Source organism: Pseudoliparis swirei, chromosome 19 (assembly GCF_029220125.1).
Source record: "Pseudoliparis swirei isolate HS2019 ecotype Mariana Trench chromosome 19, NWPU_hadal_v1, whole genome shotgun sequence".
NCBI lineage: Eukaryota > Metazoa > Chordata > Actinopteri > Perciformes > Liparidae > Pseudoliparis > Pseudoliparis swirei.
Window position 1 is genome coordinate 2297441 of NC_079406.1, and position 27938 is coordinate 2325378.

Genomic DNA, 27938 nt, shown 5'->3' on the forward strand with positions numbered 1-27938 from the left:
CGATGCCATCGGAGAACGGCAGATAGTGGAATGACCTGGAGTCAGCAGATCAGATCCAGGATCTGTTATTAATGAGTCAGATCTGATAGAGGGCGGCTTTGGATTGAGTAAAAGCTGACTGAGGATCTGATAGCGGTTTCAGGGAGGGACACACACACACACACACACACACACACACACCTGTCGTGGCTGACTCAGCTGTTACTGTGGGAGTCGAAGCCTTACAGATATCTCAACTGTCTCAGTCAGCGCAATGTGTGTGTGTGTGTGTGTGTGTGTGTGTGTGTGAACCCAATCTGACAACAGTGACCAGAGGGGTAACATTTCCCGCGAAGTCTTTTCAACCCGACCCCCCCCCCCTAAAGTCTCATCACACCTCGGTGCCCTCGCGGTGGTAGATGATGCCTGTCGAGCCCAGCGTGGGGTAGAAATGCCCACTGGACCCGCTGTACTGGCTGAGGACGGGGCCGGCGTAGCCGAGGGAGGCGTGGGCGGGCGAGGAGGAGAGCACGGGGGCGGCCGGGCCGTGGGGCCCCCACTCCGGCCCGCCCGAGTTGGGGGAGTAGCTGCCGAAGCCGCCGGGCTGCGTGGTTCTGTGAGGCCCGTCCAGGTTGATCTGCAGCGGCCGGTTCAGCCCGTCGCCTCCCACCACCTCGCCGCCGGACGTCACGCCGGACATCTCGGACAGGAAGCTGCTGAGACACGACGGCGCCGCCGCCGGGCCCGCCGACGACGGGGAGGGGATCCGGTCCGGCGCGGGCGAGATGTTGAGGCCGGTCGAGTCCTCGGGGCTCCCCCGCTCGCTGTCGCACGACTCCGGGACCCCCGAGCCGCCGTCGGCGCCGGGGAGGGAATCGGACTTCCTCTTCCTCTTGCGACGGAAGTTTCCGTTGTCGAACATCTTTTCGCAGTTCGGGTCGAGGGTCCAGTAGTTGCCCTTGCCTGTTGGTGTGAGAGCGTAAGACGTCGGGTGAGGTTCGATTGAAACATTCAAACACAAAGGAAATGAAGTGAATCACCCGAGTCTCGCCTCGCGAGAGAGAATCGAGACGGAGGCAAAACACGCCAAAAACAGTCTTACCTGGATCGTCCTCGTCTCTCGGGACTTTCTTGAAGCAGTCGTTGAGCGACAGGTTGTGTCTGATGGAGTTCTGCCAGCCCGCTTTGCTCTTGTTGTAGAACGGGAAGTTGTCGGCCACGTACTGATAGATCTGACTCAGCGTCAGCCTCCGGTCCGGCGCCCCGTGGATCGCCATGGCGATGAGGGCGGAGTAGGAGTACGGCGGCCGGACCAGCTTCATCAGGTCCTCTTGCGAGGGCAGGGAGAACCAGCTCAGCTCCCCTCCCGGAACCCCGGCGCCGGCCGGACCCAGGTAAGGCCTCTGCATTCCGTAGTGCTGAGGGACAAAGGGGGGTCCGGGGTTACCCGGCGGCCCCGCGGCGGCCAGGTACGGCGGCGTGTTGATCCCGGAGCCGTTGAACCACAGGTACGGGTTCGGGGAGGAGGCGGCGTAGTCGCTCAGGTCGTAGGCGGTCGGCGCGGTGCGCTGCGGACTCGGCAGCGACGGCGGAGGGTAGTAGCAGTCGCTGTACATGCTGAGCTCGGGGGGCTCCTGGCCCAGGCTGGGGAACTGCGGGCCGCAGCGAGGAGGAGACTGACCCTGCACCTCAAACGTCGACATCGCGGGATCGTATTCTTACGGCGCTCAAGAGTCTTCCCAGGTGTGAGCTCTACTCTTCTCCACACCTTTCTGGTCTGCTTGCACTTGCTTTATGTCAAGATGTCACCTGTCATACCTTTATGCGTTTCCCCCGGGAGACGCCCCCCGGCTCGTCCGATTGGTTGGTTTCTCAGGTGAGAAGCCTGTTCCTGTTTTCTCAGTTTTTTTCCCTGCCGTCAGCTGGTTCACTTCCTTCAGGGTTTTTTTGTTCACCCTCAATTCAATAATTTTCCACTCAAGCTTTTACTCCGACATTGATTGAGTTCAGTCATCTGTTTAAATATCAATTTTAACTGAATTAAATAACTTAGATTTGGATGATACATTTAATCATTCTTTTCTCTGCTTGCTAATCCTGGCCATGTTTAGTCATTATGAAGATAAACAACCTTCTCCTACAGAGATTATGTTGCGGCTCATTGTTTTCTCATTAAATATGGATCACACTTAGAGTTACATTCATATTAAATTGCTTCCATGTTTTCTATGAAGCTTTACGACACTAAAAGAGTAATAATTATGATGGAAAAAACAAAAGCAATTATAATGGCATCTTAGCTGTAGAAATAGCAAAGGAATACAATAAAAGTGGCTTCAGACTACCACAGAAGTGTGAATAATGGGTTAATAACAGCCTTACAGATAGTGTATTCAGTATAGCCTACTTTGAATAATATAATCTTTATTTATTTTAAACTAATTTTGTAGGGGGCGTAGTATTTCCTTTTATACATTTTAGCAGATATTTCCAAGTTACACAGGTAAGGCTACCTTAAAATATATTTTGTTATAATGTTTTTGAATTATTAAAAACTCAGTGTAGACTTCCTACCGTCAATGGCAGTGTTGTATACAATAATTATTATATAATAATATTAATAATATAAAATAAGGGTTTTGTGTGAAGAAAAATAATTCCCGAACATCGTAGGAAGTTACATGGTCACGTGATAAGACGACATTAGTAGTGAGCACGAGCGCTTTCTGTTTCAAACTAGCTAGCTGACTGAAGAAAGGACGCTCTATCGTAAGTTGTTGCACATTTTATGAACAGATAACACCTCATTTAAACACATGAACTACGATTAAAATTCCAGCCATTGTTTGTAGATGCCGCTGTTACTTTTGACGGATGAAAAATAACTTCAGAATCATATTTCTATCGTGCTAACGCAACACCACCGCAGCCGTGAGCTAAGCTAGCTAGCTAACTGAGGCGGCCTACGGTGACGTAAACCAACGGTCGTATGCGCGAGCGAAAGTTACTTTTTTTTGCGGGGAAGAAACGCCGGTGTTACGGATTAAGAAGCGACCGTGTTAACTGGCGACTTTGAACCACAGCGTTTGTTAGTGTCGTAGTTACAAACAGCTTGAAAATATAAAGAGAACACGTCGCTGCCCTCGTGAATGCCGTATTTTTAATTAGTATTTTTTCATTAGTATAGTAAATATTAGTATGTAACGTCATATGAGAGGGGTTGACACTTCATTACTAAATTAAACCAAGCGGCATTCACGAGCACAGCTCGACGGGAAGTCACCAGTTAACACTGTCGCCTGTTAAACCGAAACACCGGTGTTGTAATTTAGATGGCCGATTCCTCTCCGATGCCCGAGCTGCCGCAGGAGAGCATCGACGACGTGTTGGAGCTGAACAAAGACCTGGAGCGAATTATAGAAGCCGTTGAGGACTTATCAGGTGCGTGACGACACTAAGTCAGGCAGCTTGCTCCCTCCGCAATATGAGCACTCAACATAACGTTACACGTCACGTCGTCACTCTGGTTATCTTTATACCTGTTCCAGTGCAGCTCACCTGGATGGGCTACGACATGGTGGCGCTGCGGACCAGTCCCGAGCTGGGCACCTCCATGCAGAACCTGAGCGAGGCCTTCCAGAGATGTCACGCTATCATCTGCGGAGACCACGAACCGGAGCCAGAGAGCGGCAGCTGAACGGACCTGCAGCCGCCGTTCAGACGTCATCCCCCGGGTTCAGCTCACGAGACGACGATCCTGCTTCTGGCTGAAAAACGTCACCAAAAAAATTGTATTCAGTGATGTACAGACTTATTGTTGCCTTCAACGTGCTGTGGGGTGTAAAGTATTCTGATGGCTTCAGCCTCTTTAATTTAAGAATAAAGAAAAAGAAAAAAATGAGAATGTCTTCTGTGGTCTTTTTTTTTTTTTAGAAACCTGCTCTTGAAATTTATTAAAAGTGTAACTCCCAAGATTTATCAATGATCTCATGTCATGAATCTGTCAACCCAGTCCTTAAAACATTATAGATAGAGGTTAAGCCATTTTCCACCTTCAAAATGCAGATCTTTATAAGTGGAATATTAATACCCACATTAATGTGTTTCATCATCACTCTGCCGTCATATTGCTCGGTTCACAGCTCATTAAATCACATTTTATATTCACATTTTATTGGATATATTACAGCAGCATTCACAATTTAATTTCAAGTTTCTACAATTTTTTGTGTCGTATAATTACAGCTGACGTAGCGTTGCTTTGTTCTTATGCAACTATATGTTCCAGATGGAGAACGCAGAGGGAGCTGCCTCAACGGCCTCCATCGATCTGGAAAACATATTGAGAGGGCTGGACTCCTTATCTCACTGCATGGAGGAACTGGCACGTATGTTTGACTGCTCACATTTACACCTCCAAAGAAATGTCAGAAAGAATCAAAAGATGCCAGCAAGACGACTTTTAATGATCGATTTGCAAATATGCAAAGCGCGTGATCTAGCTGTTATCCGAGATCTGAAACGATAACCAAATCGGATTACTGCACACCAACTGCTGCTTGGCTTGTAGCCTCCGCTTGTCGATGTCGGCGGTGCAGGGTTGCACGATGCTGATGGGCAGATATGAGTAACGGAAAGATCTCACACATCGCGGGGGGTGTCCATCATGCCATTTGATGTGAGGCAGGGTTTTGCAACTTCTTGTTTGTTTTTTCGCTGCCAAGGATAGACCGTTTTTTTTGGGCAAAGAGACAGTCGGGGTGGTTGTCAATCAACCGCTGCTGTCAGTTTAAGAATGGAAAAAAAACTCATAAAAAAAGAAAATCATCTTATCAAAAGAGCAAGTACTCATGTGTTTTAGGTTTTTTTTCATGCTCCTAATTGTTTTAATTGTTCGTCTGTTTTTATTGTGTTAATTCTGTTCATCAGCACCACCCTCCAACATGCAACTCATTTAGTACACACATCTTAAAAAACCTGGTTAGAATCAATGTATTTGGGAATATATATATATATATATATATACATTTCTCAGCATATCTTTGGAACCAGTGAATACCAGGAGCACTTCATTATAGGATCAAATGGAGAGGCATGTATGTACGTGTAACACTCAGGTGCTTCCCTGTGAAGTACTTTCCATCCTCTTGGAACCGTATATATTTTGAAACGTGACCCTGGGACACCTTCGAACCGCGTTGACCTGAGGCGCCTGTGGAACGAGGTTTTCTGGTTGTGTTTTCCGCCTGCAGTGCGAACCCAGCTGAGGCAATGCGACCTGATCGTTTGTGTCGGCCACCCGGACAAGTTGGCGTTCCCGAAACCCCCGAGAGGCGCCGAAGCAGCAGCCGCCGCCAGCTCGACTTGAAACCCGGGCGTGAAGAACACAGGTAAGGCCGTGTGAACGTAGTTTATTTATTGTAATATAAAAACCATCAGCCGTTTTAAAAATACGTTTCATTTTCTCTCATTCTGTCAAATGCAAACACAAAGGAAGGAACCAAAAGGAGGAGTTACGCAACAATTCGTACCATGGAGATTTAGACGAGGGTTCGCACGGTCATGGAACACCTGGAAAAGTCATGGAACATTAAAAAAAAAAATCTTTTCAAGCTTGGAAAAGTCCTTGAAATCCCAAATGTTTTGGAAAAATGTATGGAAATTTGTTATATTCCTATGTTCATTTACACAGTTTTATTAAAAGAATAAATATTTATATCCATATTAATTTTTTTAATCAAACTACAGGGTTCGCACGGTCATGGAACACCTGGAAAAGTCATGGAACATTAAAAAAAAAATTATTTTCAAGCTTGGAAAAGTCCTTGAAATCCCAAATGTTTTGGAAAAATTAATGGAAATGTGTTATATTTCTATGTTCATTTACGCAGTTTTATTAAAAGAATAACTATTTATATACATATTTATTTTTTTATTCAAACTACAGGGTTCGTACGGTCATGGAAAACCTGGAAAAGTCATGGAACTTTAAACATTTTCTCTTTTCAAGCTTGGAAAAGTCCTTGAAATCCCAAATGTTTTGGAAAATGATATAAATAATGTTATATTTCTATGTTCATTTACGCAGTTTTATTAAAAGAATAACTATTTATATACATATAAATTTTTTTATTCAAACTACAGGGTTCGTACGGTATAAACCTGGAAAAGTCATGGAACTTTAAACATTTTTTCTTTTCAAGCTTGGAAAAGTCCTTGAAATCTAGTTAAAATGATATAAATAATATTAAAATGCTTATTTCCATTATTCTCCATTATATTTATATGTTCATTTACGCTGAGTTTTAAATTACTATATATAAAAAAAAAAAAAAAAAAAAAATATATAAAAATATCTTTCACTTTATTATTTATTTTTTTGCAAGTGAGCAGCTGCAATACTAAGACATAATGTTTTATTCTTTTAATCTAAACTATTGTCTCTCGTTCATTTGAGTCCTTTAAGGTTATTTACTGTATGCTTTGGAATTCTCTTTGTTGGTTTAAATACGACATTTTCTCACTTTTTCATGTTATGCACCGAGATTTCACAAAGTTTGGTCATGGGAATTTGGTTAAAAGTCCTAGAAGAGTTATAGAAATCCATCGGTCACCATGCGTATGAACCCTGTCAGACGCAGGCACCCGCATGAGGCCCGGTGCTGGTGCTGGTCCTGGCGTTGGTCAGAGTCCCACCGGGTGCAGCAGGCAGCACCGGTCCGTGCCATCATTGAACTGCAGAGGGGTGTGTGTGTGATGGGTAATCATCTCCTCCAGCCCGGGGAAACTCTACAACACACACACAAAACAAGACGACAGGGACCTCGTGACGTGAACTTTTCATTTGATCATAAGTGAACGCAGACTCGGCTTTCCCGTCACTATCTAATGAACGGCGTCAGCATTTGTCCAGTCTACCGTGGTCCGTTTGATCCCGGCGCCGAGGGAGAAGCGGCCGCCTTGCCTCCGGACCATGACGTTGTACACCCTGCCTCCTCTCAGCAGCATCAGGGTGTACGGGTGCTCGGTGGCGCCCTGCGAGCTGCGCCTCACCACGAAGGCCCCGTCCTCAAGAAAACACACAAATATCGAATGAGTTTTAATGCGATATTGCAGATAAGAGCCTGGAAAGTGTTTTTGTGTGTGTGTGTCAGGTGTCTGAGGAGGGTGAGACGTTGAGAGGCAGCAGCTGACCTTGTTCACCTCTCTGAGGGCCACTTCCGCGTCCCGTCTGGTCACTTTTCCTCCGTACCAGCTGGGATCCGGACCCTCCGGATACAGCAACACGGTTAAAGTAAGAACTTAACAAAGCGACTCCTCCTTCTCGTTTCTCCTCGTGTGACAGAAATGTGTTTTACGTTGTTGTTGTGAAATAAATGTGACATGTTCCCAGATACCCAGTGAACAAAGTGCAAATCTCTTGGATTTAGAGCCATCTTTTCTTTGACAACAGCGCCCTCTGGTGGCCACTTATTGACATTACCGTGTGTGGTTGCACAGAAAAGCCCCCTAGATCTCATTTGTGCTCATCAGTTATAGAAGTCATGGCTCGCTTGTGTGCTTGGAACACACACACACACACACACACACATGTGATCAAGCATGAGAATCCCTCACCTTTCGGCGAAATTCGCCGTTTTGAAACAAAAATAGGTGACTTTTTTGTTTTGGGGTAGGGGGGTCATTGGCGGCGCCGGTTTTATGAGATTGGGGACAGAGCGCACGCCTGCTCCTCAGTCAAGCTGTGCACTGCAACGCGCGCGCGAGAGAGAGTGAGTGGCGAAATGGAATTTTTTAAAAAAAAAAAAAAAAAAAAGATGGTTCACGCCACAAAAAAGAAGCGTGGAAGTCACCAGCACCCCGTGCGCCTATCCTTCTCACCTTTTTCACCCCTGACCCGTTTTCATGCCTGGTGATGTATTGCTTGTGTTATGCGTCACTTCATTTGATTAATTTGACGCTGAAGTTTGTATTAAGTGGTTTATTACTTACACACTCATCAGACTCCCAGTCTTCTTCCTCCTCGTCAAGTACTGTTGGGAAATAAACTCGTAGTATCATCAGGCCCAATAAGGAAAGGTGGCTTTATATCATATATTTACCTTGTTCTGGGTACTTTTGCGCCTCGGATCTGAAATGAGAAAGTTCTACGTAGTTGTTGTTGTTGTTATATTTTCACATTATTTGTAAAATTAGATCTGTTGTCTTACTTTGACCCAAAGGCCTTCGTCTGGCTCCCCTTGTTGATGTCACTTTGAACCTTGGCAACTAATCTATGAAGACACAAGCAATATCTTTGGTGGTAAATACAGTTTGTTGAGAGGAGATTTAATATATTTTCAGTGTGACTTACGGGACGTAGAGGCTGGGGAACACACTGAGGTCCCACGTCGTCATTCCCTGGAGGACATAGATTTGAATATTTACCCAGAATTAAGCATTTTAATTGAGCGTTTCAGTAAACGCATCCACAGACACAAACTTACCAGGAACTCTGCTCCACTGATGCCGTTATTCATCACCAGCGCGTCGCAGCCGGGTAACTTCAGCTGAGAAGACGTCACACATTACTCTAACTGGATGTCTGGATTCATAACTACCTTGAAATATGATCGGTCACACATTTTAATCTTAACTACAATAATTCACTTGTTACAGAAGATAAGAAAACATTATATTTAATCTTTTCCGATGCTCACCGTCCTCATGTAGCCGGCCAGACTTTGGGGACTCCAGCCCAGAACCTCCACCTGAGAGGGAACGCCGTGTGAACTCATGCTCGACGCTTCTCGTTCTGGTTGCTCTGGAGGTCCTCGACACACACATATATATATATATATATTATATGACCTCTCTGACCTTTAAATGAGCATCTCGGTCCTCGTCTGTCGCGTCGACGGGTTCCTGTGGTTTTAACGTGTGATATAAATGATATCTCTGTTTCCTTTTCTGAACACAGAGCTGACTTCCTGTCACACGCTGCGGACGCCGCTTTATATTTTTATTTGTGCAAACTTGTGTGACTGGATCTTAATGTGAGTTTATTGCAGATTTCCCAAACAATGTAAAGTGTGATTTGATCTCACTAGAATCCTGATGGGATTTGATGCCGACTCTTTATTCAGGGCTCCTACGCTCGTGGAAACATGGAAAAGTCCTGGAATTTGTCAAATGGTTATTTCCAGGCCTGGAAAAATCCCCAAAGTTTTGGAAAAGTCCTATTTGTTGTATTCATATGTGCTTTCACGCTGAGTTTAAAATAATTGATATGCTTTTTAAAAGAATGACGCTCTACATATGAGCCGGTGTCATCTTTCTCACTTTTTTCCGCGCTGCAAGTGAACGCACCGTAACCGAAAAGACATCAATGTTTAATTCTTTCAATCAAACTATTGACTATATTAATTCATTTAAGTTTATATACTGGATGCTTTTGAATTCTCAGTTAGTTTAAATAAGACATTTTCTCACTTTTTAAAACTTTTTTTTTCAAAATGTTTGGTGATAGAAATTTGGTTTAAAGTCCTGGACGCCCATCGGTCCCCGTGTGTGTGGACCCTGCTTCTGTCTGCACAGGTGGATAAGCGTTGCGTGAACGTTGCTGCTCGTGGATATCAGTCTCTTCACTCGCGAGGCGGGCCTCGGCTCCACGGCCGCGACCTCTCGGCATCTCACACCCAGGTGAGAGAGGAGGGCGGCGGAGAGGAGGGATGATCAATCACGCTCAGACCCCCCCCCCCCCTCTAGACCCCCAGGCATGTCTGGGCTGAATACATGAGTCCTCCTGGGGGGTCTCTGTGAGATCGACCCTCCTCCTCCTCCTCCTCCTCCTCCTCCTCCTCCTCCGTCCTGATTGGGAAACATACCTCCCCAATGAAAGCCACCACCCTGCCACTGTGGATTAGGCCTGACACACAGTTACACAGCACTTTTTAACACGGGTGATATTCAGTTAACGCAGACTTTGTTTTCAAGTCCAACGAGTTTCTTAAAACAGGATGAATACCTGAGCATCTCCTGGCGATGCGCAGCCATAGCAACAGCATCACGCGGCCCGATATGGACCCAATAACGCACTCAGCGGAGAGCAGAGGGAAAGGGGGCGGAGCGGCGAGAAAAAACCTTCATTAACGCACCGCGGGGCGGCGTGGGAAGGCCAGGACATCCCCGAGCAAACAGACACATGGGAGGGAGGGAGGGAGGGTCCGTGGGGGCGGGACCGGTTCCCTCTGCTCTCGGGATTTGGGTTTACCGGCTTTATTAATGTGTCGGCGTTTTGGAACAGCGGCGACGTGCCGACGCTCCGCTTCATTGGCCAGATATGATCCACAGAGCAGAAACTTCTCTGTGTTCAGGCAGCTTTAACAAGACATAGGTGTGCGTGTGTGTGTGTGTGTGTGTGTGTGATTGAAATGTATTTATATGGAAGATGTATGTGGAAGTATGTCTGTATGTATGTGTGTATATGTATACATATATATATATGCATGTATGTGTGTATATGTATACATATATATATATATACATGTATGTGTGTATATATATATATGCATGTATGTGTGTGTATATATATGCATGTATGTGTGTGTATATATATATATTGTTTTTTTATTATTTTCTTCATTATTTCTCTTTATTTAATATTAATTTTCTGATTCATTTAATAATAATTTAGAATAGGAATATATAAGCATTTTTTGCTTCTACCTTTACCTTTTCAGTCTTTCTATTTTGTATATTATATTGAATAATATTGTATTTGATTTGATTGACTGAATAAAATACACAACAACAACAACAACATACAAGTATAAACAGCTGCAGGCATATAGAGGATAATATATAAAATTGAAGTTGTCATAGTAAGGATGTTTAAAGATAATCGAAGCTGGAAGTTGAAATCTATCTCCTGCTTTAGTGGGACAGCCCCCCTCTCTCTCTCTCCCCTCCAGGCACGGACCCCCTCACGAAGGTAATATCCATGCCATCACTCATTCAGCTGAGTCGGTGGCAGATTTATGACGCATCCAGCTGGGAGAAAGATCTCTGAAAGATACAGGAGGGAGTGTATGTGTGTGTGTGGGGGGGGGGGGGGGGGGGGGGTAGAGGAGCCCCCATGAATGGCTCTTTAGACACGGAGGGGGCCGGGGGGCGGAGACCACGGGCCCCTTCTCGGAGGCCTAATTACTTGCAAATTATAAAGATTAGGAATTAACTTTTGCCGTGGAGGAAACTGAGCTTGTTTCCAAACGCCTCGCTCACGATGTGGACTTCAATGCGACTCCGCTCGTGGAGTTTGGCGCCTCGCACGCTTTGATATGTCGGGAGACATTTGCATCCGCGACAAAGACTAGTTGGGGATTATCGGCCCGGAGAGCAACTTCTAGCGGTGGAAATGCTCCTCTTCTTCTTTTTGTCTTTTAAAAAGCCTTTGAATGGCATCAATACACGTCGACATCAAAGCGATGGAGGATCAATGCCGGATCAACACCTTTGGGCGAGGTGCGAACGGCACCATGTTATCCATGTAATCCTCCGCTAAGTGTATTCCCTCCATTCTCATTCTAATAGAACCTTGTGTGCCCTGTCATAAACTCCATTCACTAAGCTACAAACAAAAAACTGACTGAAGTGAGAAAGGCTTCATTTACAACTTTTATTTTTAATGAAACAAAACACATTCTTCATAAATAGACACTCAAGCATTTATACAATGAGATGTGAAAAGTGCAAAGCGACATTTAACATCTTAACATGGGCCTTTACTGCGACGTAGGCATGGTGATAGACCCATAAACACATTTATTCATATATATGTATAATATATATATGTATTATATATATATTTATAATGTATATAATATATATATGTATTATATATATTATATATATGTATTATATATAATATATATATATATGTATTATATATATAATATATAACATATACAGGACTGTCTCAGAAAATTAGAATATTGTGATAAAGTTCTTTATTTTTTTTTTGCATAATAAAAAAAAAAAATGTCATGCATTCTTCATTACAAACAACTGAAATATTGCTTTTTAGCCTTTTATATTCTTTTATATTGCTGATTATTTAAAGAAAACAAAAAAAAAAAATCATAAAAAGCAAAAAATTTTAAACAAATCAGAAAAAAAGAAAAAAAACAGCTTGAGCTGTTTGTCAAGGCTCAGGAAAGGTGTAGGTTGAGTTTCGTTAAATATTCAAGATTTCATTTATACCCTACTAGTATATTTTTCATGATATTCTAATATTTAGAGATAGGATATTTTAGTCCGTATATTATACATATATATAATATATTTATATATATATATAATATATATATTTATATAATATAGATGGAGAATATATATATGTATTATATATAGATTATATATATGTATTATATATAATATATATGTATAATATATATATGTATTATATATATAATATATGTATATGTATTGTATATATGTATTATATATATGTATATGTATTATATATATATTTTTAATTTTGTAATTTTCTTTATTTGGTCAGTTGGGTCCTCGGTACCTCCGTCTGAAGCCGGTCCCGTCCGCGCCCTCCCTCCTCGCGCACAGGTGCGTCACGACGACCTGGGAGCAGTGGTCGCAGTCCACCGTGCAGCACCAGTGGAATTTGCAGTTGCAGCTGCTCACCGCGTCCACGCGCCGCTCGTCCACGCGCAGGCCGCATTCGTGGCACAGCCGGCGGCAGCTGCGCCTCTCCCACGGGGTGAGCCCGTCTCCGTGCTGCACGCACTCCCGGCCCTCGGTGCCGTACAGGCCCATGCTGGTGTTCCGCCGGCAGTAGTCCGGGGAGTCCTCCAGGTAGAGGAGCTCCGTCTGCGCGACGCCGCCGAACGCGTCCACCACGGCGCCCCGGTTGTCCGCGCTGTTGCCGGCGCGCATGCGCTTTCTGTCCACGTCCAGCTTCTGCGCCTGGTCGTGCTTGCTCCTCAGGTAGTTGCCGATCTCTCTGAAGTCGGACAGCTGCGTCCAGCAGGTTTGGACACTGCAGCTCTCCGACATGCCGTGACATCTGCAGATGCGCTTCATCGTTGCCTTCACTGCCTGTTGGAAACCACAGTTAACCACCGGCACCCGCTTAAAGGGGATGTCACGTGGTGCCTCGGACAGAACGTACCAGCCGCCCCGCCGCGTTGTTGTGCAGGTTGACGGCGGCCCGGGAGTCCTGCCCCGTCTCCTGCGCGTCCACGTACTGTTTGGAAATCCGCTCCCCGAAGTCCACGTTGTCGCTGCAGCCTCCCCACAGCCAGCCGCGACCGCCTGCCCACCGCACACCACGTTTACACCATAAACACTGCATGTGCACAGCATGGATTATGGTATTGGTAACGTGGTTGTTGTTTTTTACTTAGAAGCTCACCGATCTTCCCGTTCTTGGAGACGTCGCAGCCGCAGTTGTCCAGGTCTCCCAGGCTGCAGTTCCGGGTCAGAGTGTACATGACCCCCGCGGCGCTGATGGCGTGGACGAAAGAAGTCTCTCTGGTGGCTGATGAGAGAGAAAAGAGGCAAATAAAACTCTAAAACATACAGACAGTGTGCCTTTAATGTCGTTACACACAAATAAAATGCTCCTCTACAAGCAACGTGTTATGTCATATTATACGTCCTGTGTTATTGTATATCCTGGACACATTTTACGCGCATTACGCATGCCATTTTTTCTTTCCTGCCTTTTAGGATATCATTCTTCACGCAATAAAATATATGAGTCATATGTACAATATGCAACCTACCGCGTTTCAGTCCTCTGAGCTGCGTGGCCGAGTCGGGGCAGTTCCATCGGTCCCACGCGAACTGGTGTTTGCACTCGTCGATGCCGCTCTGCGCGCCGCCCTGCACGCTGCGCGCGTACGCGAGGTGGGCCTGGAGGATTGCCGGAGACGTTAGTGTCGGTGCCCCGGTGCGCATTCAGAAAGAAACGGTATCTCACTGAACTTGTCTGGCGGTAGTTACCTTGGGTCCGGTCATAAGGAAGTTACTTGCCACCCTGAGGGGAAAGATGGAGGATGAAGAATGAGACCAATGATGGACTCACACACACACAAACACACACACTCACACACACAAAGAGAAGATACCGGCAAATAGTGTGTCTTACCACGCATATCCCGGACACGTTTTGTATAAAAGAGGCAGGAGCCAAAAAAAAGCATGCGCCATTTTTCACCTATATGGCGCCCCTGGAAGTCTCGAGCTCTCTCGGGCCCGCGCGCTGCAACTTTCTCTTTTATTTGAATGAAGAACAAATGGACCTCTTGTTCTTTGTCCCCGAGGGTCCGAGACAGCTGATTGGTCGACGAGTTGAGGAAACGCCTATCAGCTCACATCAAAGGGTGGCATTAGGCAACCGTTTATCTTCTTCCCCTGCAGGTCTGCGTGACACCAGGACCCCAATATACAAAACTCAGTTTGGAGTCATGCGTCTGGTAGATTAAAACATATTTATTTGGTCACATTTTAATTAATAAAAATACATGTACAATATTATATACGTTCCAGACTTCATAGAAGTCAGTGAGCATGCGTGAAGAGTTATTTACATTATCAAATCAATAAGATCAAGTGCATTAAAAAGGCTCCAGGCGGCGAGATGAAAACAACATTCTCCTATACAGAATGATGCCCATGAAAAGGGAAGGATATATATATATGTGTGTGTGTGTGTGTGTATATATATATATAATCCACACGTGGCCCATCAGTGCCCGCGCGCACGGTGCCGCCGCTTGGTTTTATTGTGTGGTTTCCTCCCGCCGCCTTTACGCGCGCAGTAATATTTGGTGACGACGTGCACGCACCGGTCGCAGCGCACCGTGCAGCACCAGTGGAACTTGCAGTTGCAGCTGCTGACCACCTCCATGCGCTTCTCCACGACCCGCAGGCCGCACTCGTAGCACAGCCGGCGGCAGCTCTTCCGCTCCCACTGGGACACGCTCTTGTTGCCCTTCAGACACTCGCGGCCCTCGGTGCCGGGGAACCCGCGGCTCCGGTTCTTGACGCAGTAGTCCGGCGAGTCCTCCAGGTAGATGAGCGCGGTGCGGGCGATGCTCCGGAACGCGTGCGCGATGCCCCCTCGGTTGTCCGCGCTGTTCCCGGCGCGCGCCGGCTTCTTGTCCATCTCCAGCTTCTTCGCGTGCACGTGCTTCACCTTCAGGTAGTTGCCCACCTCTCTGAAGTCGGCCAGCTGCATCCAGCAGGTTTGGATGCTGCAGCTTCCGGACACCCCGTGGCACTTGCATGCTTTCCTCATGGTAGCTTTGATAGCCTGCCAAGAGAGAGAGAGAGAGAGAGAGAGAGAGAGAGAGAGAGAGAGAGAGAGAGAGAGAGAGAGAGAGTTAGACAAATAATTGCATATAGCCCAAACAATCAATAACAACCAATATGACATTCACTTCTCACCAGTCTGCCCGCCTCGTTGTTGTGCAGGTTGACTGCTGCCCGGGAGTCGTGCCCACCTTCCAGCGCGTCCACGAACAGTTTGGAGATCTTCTCTCCGAACGCCACGTTATCACTGCAGCCTCCCCAAATCCAGCCCCTGCCACCTGGGGAGTCAACAATGCACATTCAGTTCTCACGAAAACACGTGTTTAACTAGACCGGACATGTCTATGAAACAGAGGCATGTCTGTTAGATGTGCAAACCATATAGACATGTACCTGTCTGTCTGATTCTGGAGTCGTCACAGCCGCAGTTGTCAAAGTCTCCCATACTGCAGTTCTTGGTGAGCGTGTACATCACCCCTGCCGCGCTGATGGCGTGGACAAAAGACGTCTCCCTCGTGGCTGCAATCAGTAAAAAAAAAAAAAGTATATGTTTGCGATTCCAATTTGGGACCATAAATGCGCAAAGGCACTGTGCGTAACAGGCGCGTAAACCGTGCGTAAAAGGCAGTGCAGGGACTTGAATAAGGAAATAATGTCGGGTATGTTTAGTGTTTTATGAATGTGGTTCCAGGGAGTCACCGGCGTACATGTGTGTCCAGTCGGACCCCCCCCCCCCCCCCCTGGAATTGTCGCTGGAATTGAACCCACCACCCTCCAATGCTGCCACTCAGCATATTACACAGACGTACGGACGATCATATCTTACCACTTCGGAGGCCGTTGTGTGTGGACAACTGGAGCGTGTTCTCCGGGCAGTTCCACTTCCCCAACGCGAACTGGTGTTTACACTCGTCCATCCCACTCTGCGCGCCCACTTGCACACTGCCGGCATAGGTGAGGAACGCCTTGGGAGAGGAAACCACACCGAGGGACACAGTTAGTAAATACACTCCATCACCAAGTCATCCAAAAGAGATGCCATGCACCTCGTGCCCAAATGGATCCAAACCGAACGTGCGTTTACCTTCGGTCCCGTCATAAGGAAATTATTCACCGTCCTATGGGAAAGAAAACCGGATAGCCACGTTAATCCAAGGTCACTGACACACACACACACAGACACACACACACACACACACACACACACACACACACACACACACACACACACACACACACACACACACTGTGGCATTCACATGCATGCATCCAAAAAGTTATAGCCACGTACCACGCTAATGCGAACTGCGCATGACAGCACATGGACAGCACCACGGTGGGAAGCAGATGCAAAGGTCCCATAACTGTATTCCCAGAGGAGGACCGTGTGTGTGTGAGAGAGAGTTTGTGTGTGTGTGTGTGTGTGTGTTTGTGAGGAGGGCGACTGAAGTTGGAGTCAGACTCCTCGCTGATGATATATATACGTCCCCCCCTCCCCCCCTCCCCCCTCCTCCCATTGATTGACAGATTTGTCCCGCAGGTAACGTTCCACTGTGAAAATGAGCTCCACGACCACGACGTCGATGGCCTGCGTCACGCAGACAAATGGGAGCCGTCGGTGCACTTCAAAGAAGTGACGCAGACACTCCTCCAGCCGCTTCGTTCATTCACCTGCCAGTTCCCATGGAGCTCCGATCCGGAGACGCTCTCCATATGCCGTGTGTACGTCATCATCCGGCACGAGGACATTAATCATATGTTTCAGGTCCATTATGACAAATAGGCAGCCATAAGTAAAGCCTATTGAATCCTATAAGGCATCTATCAAATTGTTGGATGGTCTATTGTTGAGGGGTTTGAAGAAGGGCTGAGGCCACGACGCATGCGCACACAATAAGACATTAAATATGGTTCCAGAAATGCAGAACTGATAGCAAAAGTTAGATTTTGGTATTTTAACTGTTGAGTATTATCATAAAAAATGCGAGTTTGAGGCTTCATGTGTAGTTGGAGACGTTTGGGAAATGGCACCATGTGCCCCAGGGGGAGAAGACAAAGCCATAAAGTCTTTCAGGAACTGATGGTATATAGTCATGTAAATACTGAGCTCACACACCCTTTGGCATCGTCTTGATAAAAGGATAATAGATGTTTCCCTGGGAAACCATCGGTGTGAAAACAGTCTGGAATTTACAAATAAGAGCTTTTTATGTCTTATTATTATCATTGTATTCATCTATTTAGTTTCCTATAGGTGGTTTTGATTTATATATTTAAATAAAACAATATAAAAAATAGATTAATGTTAATCATCCAGTTCATGAGATCTGGGATTAATTGTAATTATCCTTGATTTATCCTCCATAATCACTGCGATCATCAGCAGTCGTCATCATGCCAGTTTCTGCCCTGTGTGATCAGAACGGTGTAGCAGTGATTAACATCACAGCTTACACACATGTCAAATGCACGTTAAGCCACTCACGATCCCTTGAACGCCACTTCACTCAGAGGCTGCAGGGCGAGGCCCCGCAAAGGCGCGGAGGTGGAGGTGAGGACAATCCCCACTAATTAGATATCACGACTGAAACCCTCGAGCCCCTCGACACCTCGTCAACAACACGCAGAACGACGCGAAATCAATCCTCATAATTTGATGATTTTAATGGGTTAATAACCTGAGTAGAATAGTGCGCCGTGCAGCTGGTGGGCGTGTCTTAAAAACACCGAAACTCTCTCTCGTTACGTCATCTAAAGAAATCTATTTCATTGACTAATCAGAAAAGTTGAGGCGTGTGTCGACGTCATTATTTCCCTAATTAATAACACATACCAAACGTAAAGTTGATCATAATAATAATAATAATAAGATTGTGTTTTTCTATGTGAGTTTTGTGTATTGCAGCTCAGCCACTCACCGAGCAGTGCGCGCGCGCGGGTGTCGACCCCCCCCCATCCGCGTACACACGGCGCTTAAAATAACATGCAGTCAAAATGCGCGCTAATTAAATTGTTCCAACAGACATCCCCGACACATCGGGCCGCCCGCGGCGCGCGGACCAGTGATTTATGACCGCGGGAGGTGAGAGAAGCGGAGCAATAAAGGCTCCGAGGTGACGGGCTTGACAGGCCGGGATGGCGGCAGGTCTGCTGACGCCAAGCCCGCCACGTCGGATGTGTCGGGCTGTAAAAGGACCGATGGGTGAAATATATTCAAATACAATAAATGCATGATAAGAAGCATTTCCGTTATTATAGGAGAGTAACAAAAAAAAGTTAAATAATTAAACGAGTTTTTCTTTATGCAATGATCTTATTCTTAGTTGAAAGTCATATATATATATTATTTTTTATTATTTCTTTTATTTTAAATATTATTTTTTATGGTGGTACTATTACAGTCCTGCTTTTAACCAATCTGTCACTCACAATATGTCTCCGCCCCCTTTCGCCTGTCAGCCAATCACGTTCCTCGGCTGCTAAGCTCAGCTAGGTCTTCACTTCTGTGATGTTGCTGCTGTTGTTGGTGACTTATGAATCACATCCAGTGGGGCTCGTTTCATAAAACGACAGAAAATAGTGGAGTAAAAACAAAAATGTAATAGCCATAACCCCCCAGAGCCCAGAGGGAGGTCTTCACATATCCTAAAACCTAAATGTGTTTAAATGAACTATCAAAACAGACTAAAGACAATTAAAGAATACTTACTTTTGAGAAGCTGGAATCATCATAACCCCTGATTATTCTTATTATTTCTTTGCTTGAAAGTGCAATAAACCGATTATGGGAATTTCCTTTAATTTTTAACGCCAAGCAAAAAGACTTAAAATAAAAGAATCAGCGGACGAGAGCGGCCATGTTGAGTCAAAGGAGAAGGAGAAACACGTTCTCCTCATCAGGCTTTAGTCATAGTGTATTATATCTTATCTACGTATGATTATGTGTTTGATATAGTGTGTTGTCATAAGTAAGTAAGTAAGTAAGTAAGTAATTTATTTTCCATAAGTACATACATAACGTGTACATACTGGCAGACATTAACAACAGAAAAAAAATGTACGAATGGAGGACCGTCCAAAGATCGAGGTCTGTAGGCTCCTCTGAGATGAGGAGTTGGACGGCCCCTCCCCGAAGCCTTTCACCCCCCCCCCCTACCAACTACTACTACAGGCACACAGACAGTACACACACTAATGGATGAAAACATAAAATGTCGTACAAGCAACAACAACATAAAACCAGAATAGGAAAAAGAAAAGAAAACCAAAAGAAAAAGAAACAGTCATAGTAAAAATATTAATAAAAGACAAATGTGAACTACTGATAACTTAGAAAAAATAAATAAAAATAATATCACGAACATCAAATTATGTATATACATTTTATTTTAAATAGTTTTCCTCTATTGTACTGTGCCGCCAGGCTGTATATCAATATTAAAAACTTTGAAAAAGAAGTGAGATGGTGTTTAAGGCGAGAACCAAATGCCTTGATGCTGGATGCCGATTTGACCTCGTCCGGAATTTGTCTCCAGAGCTTTGGACCTCTACAGATGAAGCTTTTAAATACAATGTCGACTGTATGTTTATTTATATGAATGCCACCACGCAGCCGCGTGTTGTGGTCGTAGACATTTGTGTTCCTTGTGAACATACGTAACAGATTATGTGGCAGATTATTATTCATAAATCTGTACATAAAAATTCCTGTTTGACACAAATGTAGATCTGTAAATCTCAGAATGCCCAATCTCTTAAAAAGCGGCTCAGTGTGTTCATTATTCTTCACGTTGCAGATGATCCGCACAGCCCTTTTTTGTAAAATCTCGATACATTTGACCTGAGTTTTAGCTGCGGATCCCCAGAGAATATTACAATACAAGAGGTGCGGATGGACAAGGCTGTGGTACAACAAACGCAGATTTTCTGTTGAGAGTATATTTTTTGCGGAGCGCAGGGCAAATGTGCCGCTTCGTATACGCTTCCGACAGCTGTCAATATGTTGATGCCAGCGCAGATTGTCGTCAATATAGACACCAAGGAACTTGGTGCACTGGACTTTTGAGACATTAGCCCCGTCAATCTCAAGCCTAAAATCTTGATCTGGGGGATTATTTGATTTATTTATTAGCATATAATTAGTTTTCTGTGCATTTAGAGATAACTTGTTCGCTTTGAACCAATCAGATACAATTTTTAGCTCTTCATTTGCAGTTTGATATAAGTTATGGTGGTCCTGCGATGAAATATAGATAGTTGTGTTGTCAGCAAAGAGGATGCTTTTAACACGTTTTAAGACTTTTGGAAGGTCATTTATGTACAATATAAATAGCAGGGGTCCCAATACAGAACCCTGTGGTACTCCACAAGTTATATCATATGATTTTGATTTGAACCCCTTGTATTTCACATATTGTTTTCGACCACGAAGATAACTTTTAAACCACTCGAGTGCCGTACCTCTAACACCATAATGGCTCAGTTTTTAAAAAAGTATTGAGTGATCGATCGTGTCAAAAGCTTTAGAAAGGTCCAGGAATAATGCCAGAGTGTTCTCTCCGTGTTCAAGTGCAGTGTAGGTGTCAAACAGAAACTCAGTGACTGCGTTCTCAGTCGAGTGCTTTGGTCGAAAGCCGTATTGGCTTCCGTATAACAAGTTATGCTTTGCAACAAAGCTGTACAGTCGTTTATGAACGACCTTTTCCAAAATTTTGGAAAAGCTTGGCAACAGAGATATTGGACGATAGTTAGTAAAGTAAAGCTTTTCTTTGGCTTTGTAAATGGGGATCACTTCAGCGATCTTCATATCATCAGGAAAAACTCCCTCCGATAATGATTTGTTTACAAGATGTGATAAAGGAGTGGCCAACGATTGACCAAGTTGTTTGACTAGATTCATGCTGATACCGTCGTGACCGGCGCTTTTCTTTGGCTTAAAGCTGTTTATTATTTTAGAAATTTCATCCGGGTCGACAGGATTAAGAAACATCGATTGAATTGTGGATGATTGACCAAGATACTCAGCAAACGAGTGATCAGAGCATTCAATTTGGTCTGCATATTTCGCACCTATGGTAGCGAAATATTCACAGAACCCATCTGCAATCTTTTTAGGGTCAACTTCCTTTTTGCCATTGACATAAAATACATCCGAGATACGAGACTTGTCGTTGGATTTGTTAATGATTGAGTTAATCACTCGCCAAGTCTTCCTTGAGTCGTACTTATATTCATTGAGGAGGTTAGAGTAGTACAATTGTTTTGCGTCTCGTTTGGCTTTGTTTAATATATTTCTGTAGGTGAGAACTTTTGCCCGCGCAGGATGACTGTCTGGTTTCCCCAGCTGGAGTTTGAACAGACGATCACGCCTGCGTATTGAGTTCATCAGACCCACCGTCATCCAGGGTTCTCTCATAACATGCTTGCGAGAAATACGAACAGTTCTCGTAGGGGCGTGATGATCCAGTATGCTTATAAATGCCAGAGTGACTGCGTTACTTGCTTCGTCTACGGTCATGTTTTGTAGGTCAGACCAGTCAACATTGGACAGAGAATGATTAATATCTTGCAGCTTTTGATCAGTGACAGATCGCGATGTGATAACGAGAGGCTGCTTTTTTTCATTAACCTTATTTCGTTCCCCCATAAGCGTTAGACACGGCAAATGGTCTGAAATATCAGAAAAAATAACAAAGGAGATCAAGTTGCAGATGTTCTCCTGGTTAACATAAATGTTGTCGATGAGAGTGGAACTAGATTTAGTTATTCTTGTGGGAATTGTAATCGTAGGCATAATACCACAAGCGAAAAAGGAGTCCAGTAATGTCGAAGTTTGTTGATGGGAATCAACTTTCAAAAGATCGAAGTTTTGATCCGTCCCGATCACAACGTTAACAAAGTTGTTGTCCTGGATCTGCGACAGTATAGTATCGTATCGCTCAATAGATTGAGACTGATTAGTGCCTGGGACTCGGTATATCTCGCCAACAAGAAATGGCTTTTGCTTGTGGTTTAATTGGACTTCGACAAAAATGGACTCAAACTCTCCCTCGATATTCACACCAATGTCAACTCTATCCTTGGAGATGTATTTCTCAGCAACATATACTGCCACGCCACCTTGTTTCATGTTAACGCGATTTTTGCAATATAAGTTGTACCCAGGGAGGGTAAACAATTCCTGACTTTGGTCAGTCAGAAACGTTTCACAGAGAAGTATAAAGTCCACATTAATTTTCTGCTGCTCAAGCCTGAATAACAGATTCTTTAGCCGATCGAATTTATCAGCTACACTGTGAATATTTATGTGCAGAGAACAAAAAGAGAAGTCCCGTTTTATCCGCGCTATATGTTCATAATATCCTCGACTTCAGAGTCATTATAATTAAGGTATAAAAATAAGTGTTTTTAAATGTTTCCTGTAAAATACACATGGCCTCCCTGTTTGTGCATTCCATCCACGCCCATACATCCACTTACATAATCACACTCTGCAATACTTTGATATTGTATGTATACAGGCCAATGGAAAGCCGCCTTTGAAGAAACCCTCGTCTTCCTCACGAGAGAGTCTGCACACATAAGAGACGGCAACGTGCGCGGCGGACTGGTTCCATGTCTTCATATTTATTTCATCAAGAAAAAAGTAAAAAGTGTAATAAGAAAAACATCCCACATGATTGGACTCCGCCCCCCCCCCCCCCCCCCCCCATAGCCGGGTGCCGTCTCTCTCTCTCTGGGCCACGTCACTACACCCCTCCCCCGTTTGGCAATATTGAAGACGTGTTAGCTTCATAGGCTAACAGTGCTATAGACAGGCACCCCGGCTAACGTTGTTTTTTTTCTGTCTTCTCCACCCAAGTGGTACGAGAACCCCCCCCTCCCCCCCCCCCTCCCCATGTGAGGACGACATATGGCACCCCAGGGAGCTCGAGGGCACCCTCGTCCGAAGACAAACGCAAGAGATTGAAATACTGTGATGATCAAAAGAAAGTGCTTCGTCTACGCCGCGGCGTCTCAGGGCGCCTCCTCCTCTTCCTCACGGCTCCGGAGTCAAGGCGTGGCGTCGCCTTTCCTCTCCTGCTCGATGGCTGAGGAGGGAGAGAAGAGGGGGAGGAGAGGAGGAGGAGAGGGAGAGGAGGAGGAGAGGAGGAGAAGAGGAAGGGAAAAGGAAGAAAAGAGGGAGAGAAGAGGAACAGAAGAGGAAGAGAAGATGGAGAGAAGAGGGAGAGAAGAGGAACAGAAGAGGGAGGGAAGAGGAAGAGAAGAGGAAGAGAAGATGGAGAGAAGGAGAAGAGGGAGGGAAAGGAAGAAAAGAGGAAGAGTAGAGGAAGAGAAGAGGAAGAGAAGAGGGAGATAAGAGGGAGGGAAGAGGGAGAGAAGAGGAAGAGAAGAAGAAGAGAAGAGGAAGAGAAAAGGAAGAGAAGAGAACCATAAGAGGAACAGAAGAGGGGGAGAAGAGGGAGAGAAGAGGAAGGTAAGAGGAAGAGAAGAGGAAGAGAAGAGGAAGAGAAGAGGGAGAGAAGAGGAAGGTAAGAGGAAGAGGAAGAGAAGAGAACCATAAGAGGAACAGAAGAGGAACAGAAGATGGAGAGAAGAGGAAGGTAAGAGGAAGAGAAGAGGAAGAGAAGAGAACCATAAGAGGAACAGAAGAGGAACAGAAGAGGGAGAGAAGAGGAAGGTAAGAGGAAGAGAAGAGGAAGAGAAGAGAACCATAAGAGGAACAGAAGAGGGAGAGAAGAGGAAGGTAAGAGGAAGAGAAGGTCAGCAGTGAGAGGAGGATGCTTGTGCTGATGTTGCTGCATTGTTGATGAGGAGCTACAGCAACATGCTGCAGGGTGTGTGTGAGTGTGTGTGTGTCTGTGTGTGTTTGTGTGTGTGTGTGTGTGGGGGGGGGGGGGGTCACTCACTCTCTTTGCTGGGCAGGGGGTTCTTTTCTTTCGTCTCCGTCTTCTTCAGCTTCGCCTTGTCGAAGCTGGCGATCTCGGTCAAGTCGGGCTTGTCGGACATTTTGGCTGCGAAATACGAGAGAAGAACACCTGAGCGCACACACACACACACACACACACACACACACACACACACACACACACACACACACACACCTACACACACACACACACACACACACACACACACACACACACACACACACACACACACACACACACACACACACACACACCTTTGACCTTTCACACGCTCCACTGCACATAAAGGGAGTGGCTGTCCTCCATGTGCGGCTCAGTCCCGGCGGACGCCCCCTAGTGGTCACCGCCTCACACACACTCACACATCTCTCCAGAATACCGTCATGTAGCTGACATGTGTTACATCATCCTCCCTTTGTCTCTGTCCCTCTGCGAGGACGAGGTCTTTGTTCTCTTCCTACGCATCCCCTCTCCCTCCCTCTCTCTCTCTCTCTCTCTCCACCCCTGCAGCCTCCTCGTCCACTGCAGTCATATATTTTGCTGTGTGGCCTCAGGCGGGACCGCTCGGTCCGACTCGGTCTCGCCTGTTTGGACCTCGGCTGTGGGGATGAGCCCACGAGCCCGGAGCCAGACCTCCTCTTCTTCTTTTCTTTAAAAAAAATAGCAAGTCACTGTAAAATCATCCTCCACTCATCTGAATCTGAAGGGTGGAGCAGGATAACAGAACGAGCTCCACACAGAGAGAGACGTACGCCGGGCACGTGGCCAGAATTTAGAAATGTTTCCTCCCTCTTCACCTTCGGGATCTGCATCATCGACAGCTCGGCTCATCTTCTTCAATTCAGTCGGTGAACCTTTCAGTCCAAACATTAGCTACATTGTTGCCTCATCACCATCATCATCATCACCATCCTGGACATCATCATCATCCTCTTTCTTTCTCAGCTGCCATCAGCCTCCTCTCATCCAGCCACACCCCGATCCCTTTGTTTGCCTCCAGCACCAGAGATCCCCAAAAAGACACGCACGCACACACACACACACACACACACACACACACACACACACACACACACACACACACACACACACACACACACACACACACACACACACACACACACATAATGAAAGGCGAGAGGATTCGTTCTTACCGGTGTTCAACAGCGGGCTAAGATCCAGAGAGAGAGAGAGAGAGAGCAGGGAGGGATAGAGACGCGGAGATGGAGAGGGAAGCTGAGTGAATCTGCCGGTGTGTGAACGCCCGCCTGCATCTAGGGTGAGGGTATAAGAGGGAGGGGGGGAGAGAGAGAGAGAGAGAGAGAGAGAGAGAGAGCATGGTCAGCCTTCCTCCACGGCATCAATATGAATGCTCTCCAGGGAAAAGAGGAGAGGAAGCCGCTGAGGGGAACCAGGGTTACGATAAAAATAAGGTTATAGATCGATGACTCAGCATTTCTGCTGAGCGGGTCACTGCATGAGAAGCTGGAATAAGGATCTCAAGAGCCAATCATATGGTCGTTACGCTCACACACACACACACACGCACACACACACACACACACACACACACACACTCATACGCTGATGGCAGGCGTGACCATACATGGGGTCAAAGGGCTCCTTCAAACACGGATGATATGATGGACTTTTATAATATACTCCTCATCCTGGAAGTGTGTCAGAGGGTATTTATAAGGAGATTGTTTATATCCTTTCACATTCATACCCTTCATGTGGCGTTTATATATTTATAGGAACACGTATGTGGAGCAGAGCCACAACGCACAACATTTATAGCCCGAGCTAAAGCGACGTGGTCGTCCTTAGAAGGGCTTTAAAAATATATAAATAGACTAGAAGACATGAAGAAAACACAAATATCATGAAACTCATCTGGGGACTGAGATGTGACTTTATTCTATATTATATTTATAAGTGCACGTGTATAGCGTGGGACACATGCCTCAGCATCTATAGCGCAAAGATAGTTTTCTGTCCTTAGTCGGGTCTTCGTAGAAATACACAAAGCTCAACGTGAAAATACATAAAACACAAAAATTAAGTGAAAATAAATAGAATATAGCGTCATTATGTTCCTAATCAAACAAAAAATGTTCATTTAGAAAATGTAAATATGTGCCCACATGTGTTTGAGCTGGGATTCAACATGGTCACATGTTCACCAAAAGGTCGTGACCTCTGCTGAGTCACTCTCCAGTCTTAGGACGTTAAGGCCTGTCGATGCAGGGGGGAGAGGGGGGAGGGGAGGGGAGGAGGAGGGGGGGTAATCTCAGAATAAATAGCCCAGTCAACCTGACCTCATCCTTTTGAAATGATACAATTTGTCAACGTGTGACGTCATATCACTGCGTGGCCTGCACACAGGAGCCTCACCAGCCGGCTGCAGCGCCATCTGCTGGCTGAAACCGGGAACTGCATTCAACCGCCTTGACTGACGACAACATGGGGCCTCGCTCCACCGCCACACACACACACACACACACACACACACACACACACACACACACACACACACACACACACACACACACACACACACACACACACACACACACAGACACACACACACACACGCACGCATGCACACACACACGGACACACACATTTTTTACGAGTCGGTGCTCTTCAAACCTTTCAGATACCTTTCTATTGAACTGTTTGTTTCTTTGGGATGCTGAGTGTGTGTGCGTGTGTGTGTGTGTGTGTGTGTGTTTGGAGTTGAAGAGCTTTGACCTTATCTCAATTTGCCTGAGCTCTCCTATTAACCTTTCTGTGTGAAATGTTGTCATATTAGAAGCTCGGAGGCGAAGATGCACGTTTATAAATGTCAAGCAGCAGCCGATGACCTATCGGACCAGACCGGCGGACCACTGGTTCTGGTTCTGGTGGACTGTAATAGACCAGAGAACCTTTACTGGCTTCACGTCTCTGTGACAGTGATGAGCTGTTTGAGGTTCTGTGTCAGCCTGGAGCTTTTGAAGATGTTTCTGAAGATAGATAAATGTTTTAACTGAAATATAACAGGCACGTGCAAAGCAGACAGCATATATATATGTATATATATATATATATATATACATCTATATATAGTAAACAAATTATATATATATATAATTATATATATATATATATATATACACATATATATATACATGTATATCTATCATATATATATATATATATATCATCCTGACACATGATGGCAGCACAGGACTCTCAAAGAAGTGTTCAGGCACCGAGCTGCACAGAGCGGTACCGTCCACCAGGGGGCGCTCATCCCTCAGCACGGAGCCAGCAGCTCGGAGCAGCTCGAGTCACTAATGTGAGAACAAAAAGAATTCACACTTTTCCAAACACAGTTTCTTCCACACGTGAGTGTTAATAGCGAGTAGAGCTTCACAGTGGCTGAGCGTGACACGAGAGAACAGGAGACGAGGGAACAGGAGAGGAGGGAACAGGAGACGAGGGAACAGGAGACGAGGGAACAGGAGATGAGGAAACAGGAGACGAGAGAACAGGAGATGAGAGAACAGGAGACGAGAGAACAGGAGACGAGAGAACAGGAGACGAGAGAACAGGAGATGAGGGAACAGGAGACGAGAGAACAGGAGACGAGAGAACAGGAGACGAGGGAACAGGAGACGAGAGAACAGGAGACGAGAGAACAGGAGATGAGAGAACAGGAGACGA

At 45.5% G+C, this 27938-nt stretch overlaps 5 protein-coding genes across 5 annotated transcripts; 1 reads left to right on the top strand and 4 right to left on the bottom strand.

Annotated features, from left to right (window-relative positions):
- Positions 1-370: 370 nt before the first annotated feature.
- On the bottom strand, positions 371-1682 carry foxi3b (forkhead box I3b). Its single transcript, XM_056439897.1, has 2 exons — positions 1082-1682; positions 371-942 (listed from the first exon to the last, which is right to left on the bottom strand). Exons 1-2 carry the CDS (start codon positions 1680-1682, stop codon positions 371-373), a joined length of 1173 nt encoding a protein of 390 aa, XP_056295872.1.
- Positions 1683-2675: 993 nt separating this feature from the next.
- syce3 (synaptonemal complex central element protein 3) lies at positions 2676-3883 on the top strand. Its single transcript, XM_056440066.1, has 3 exons — positions 2676-2748; positions 3312-3420; positions 3528-3883. Exons 2-3 carry the CDS (start codon positions 3312-3314, stop codon positions 3674-3676), a joined length of 258 nt encoding a protein of 85 aa, XP_056296041.1. The 5' UTR covers positions 2676-2748; the 3' UTR covers positions 3677-3883.
- An 8633-nt stretch (positions 3884-12516) lies between these two features.
- Positions 12517-13998, bottom strand: LOC130210086 (protein Wnt-8a-like). The gene is made up of 6 exons (XM_056440067.1): positions 13984-13998; positions 13764-13893; positions 13634-13653; positions 13391-13547; positions 13148-13290; positions 12517-13074 (listed from the first exon to the last, which is right to left on the bottom strand). The coding sequence occupies exons 1-6, from the start codon at positions 13996-13998 to the stop codon at positions 12517-12519; spliced, it is 1023 nt and encodes a 340-aa protein (XP_056296042.1).
- Positions 13999-14451: 453 nt separating this feature from the next.
- LOC130210110 (protein Wnt-8a-like) lies at positions 14452-16444 on the bottom strand. Its single transcript, XM_056440092.1, has 5 exons — positions 16379-16444; positions 16121-16259; positions 15688-15813; positions 15430-15572; positions 14452-15295 (listed from the first exon to the last, which is right to left on the bottom strand). The coding sequence occupies exons 1-5, from the start codon at positions 16391-16393 to the stop codon at positions 14729-14731; spliced, it is 990 nt and encodes a 329-aa protein (XP_056296067.1). The 5' UTR covers positions 16394-16444; the 3' UTR covers positions 14452-14728.
- A 2827-nt stretch (positions 16445-19271) lies between these two features.
- tmsb2 (thymosin beta 2) lies at positions 19272-25543 on the bottom strand. The gene is made up of 3 exons (XM_056440093.1): positions 25379-25543; positions 24204-24308; positions 19272-23384 (listed from the first exon to the last, which is right to left on the bottom strand). Exons 2-3 carry the CDS (start codon positions 24301-24303, stop codon positions 23347-23349), a joined length of 138 nt encoding a protein of 45 aa, XP_056296068.1. The 5' UTR covers positions 24304-24308; positions 25379-25543; the 3' UTR covers positions 19272-23346.
- Positions 25544-27938: the final 2395 nt, after the last annotated feature.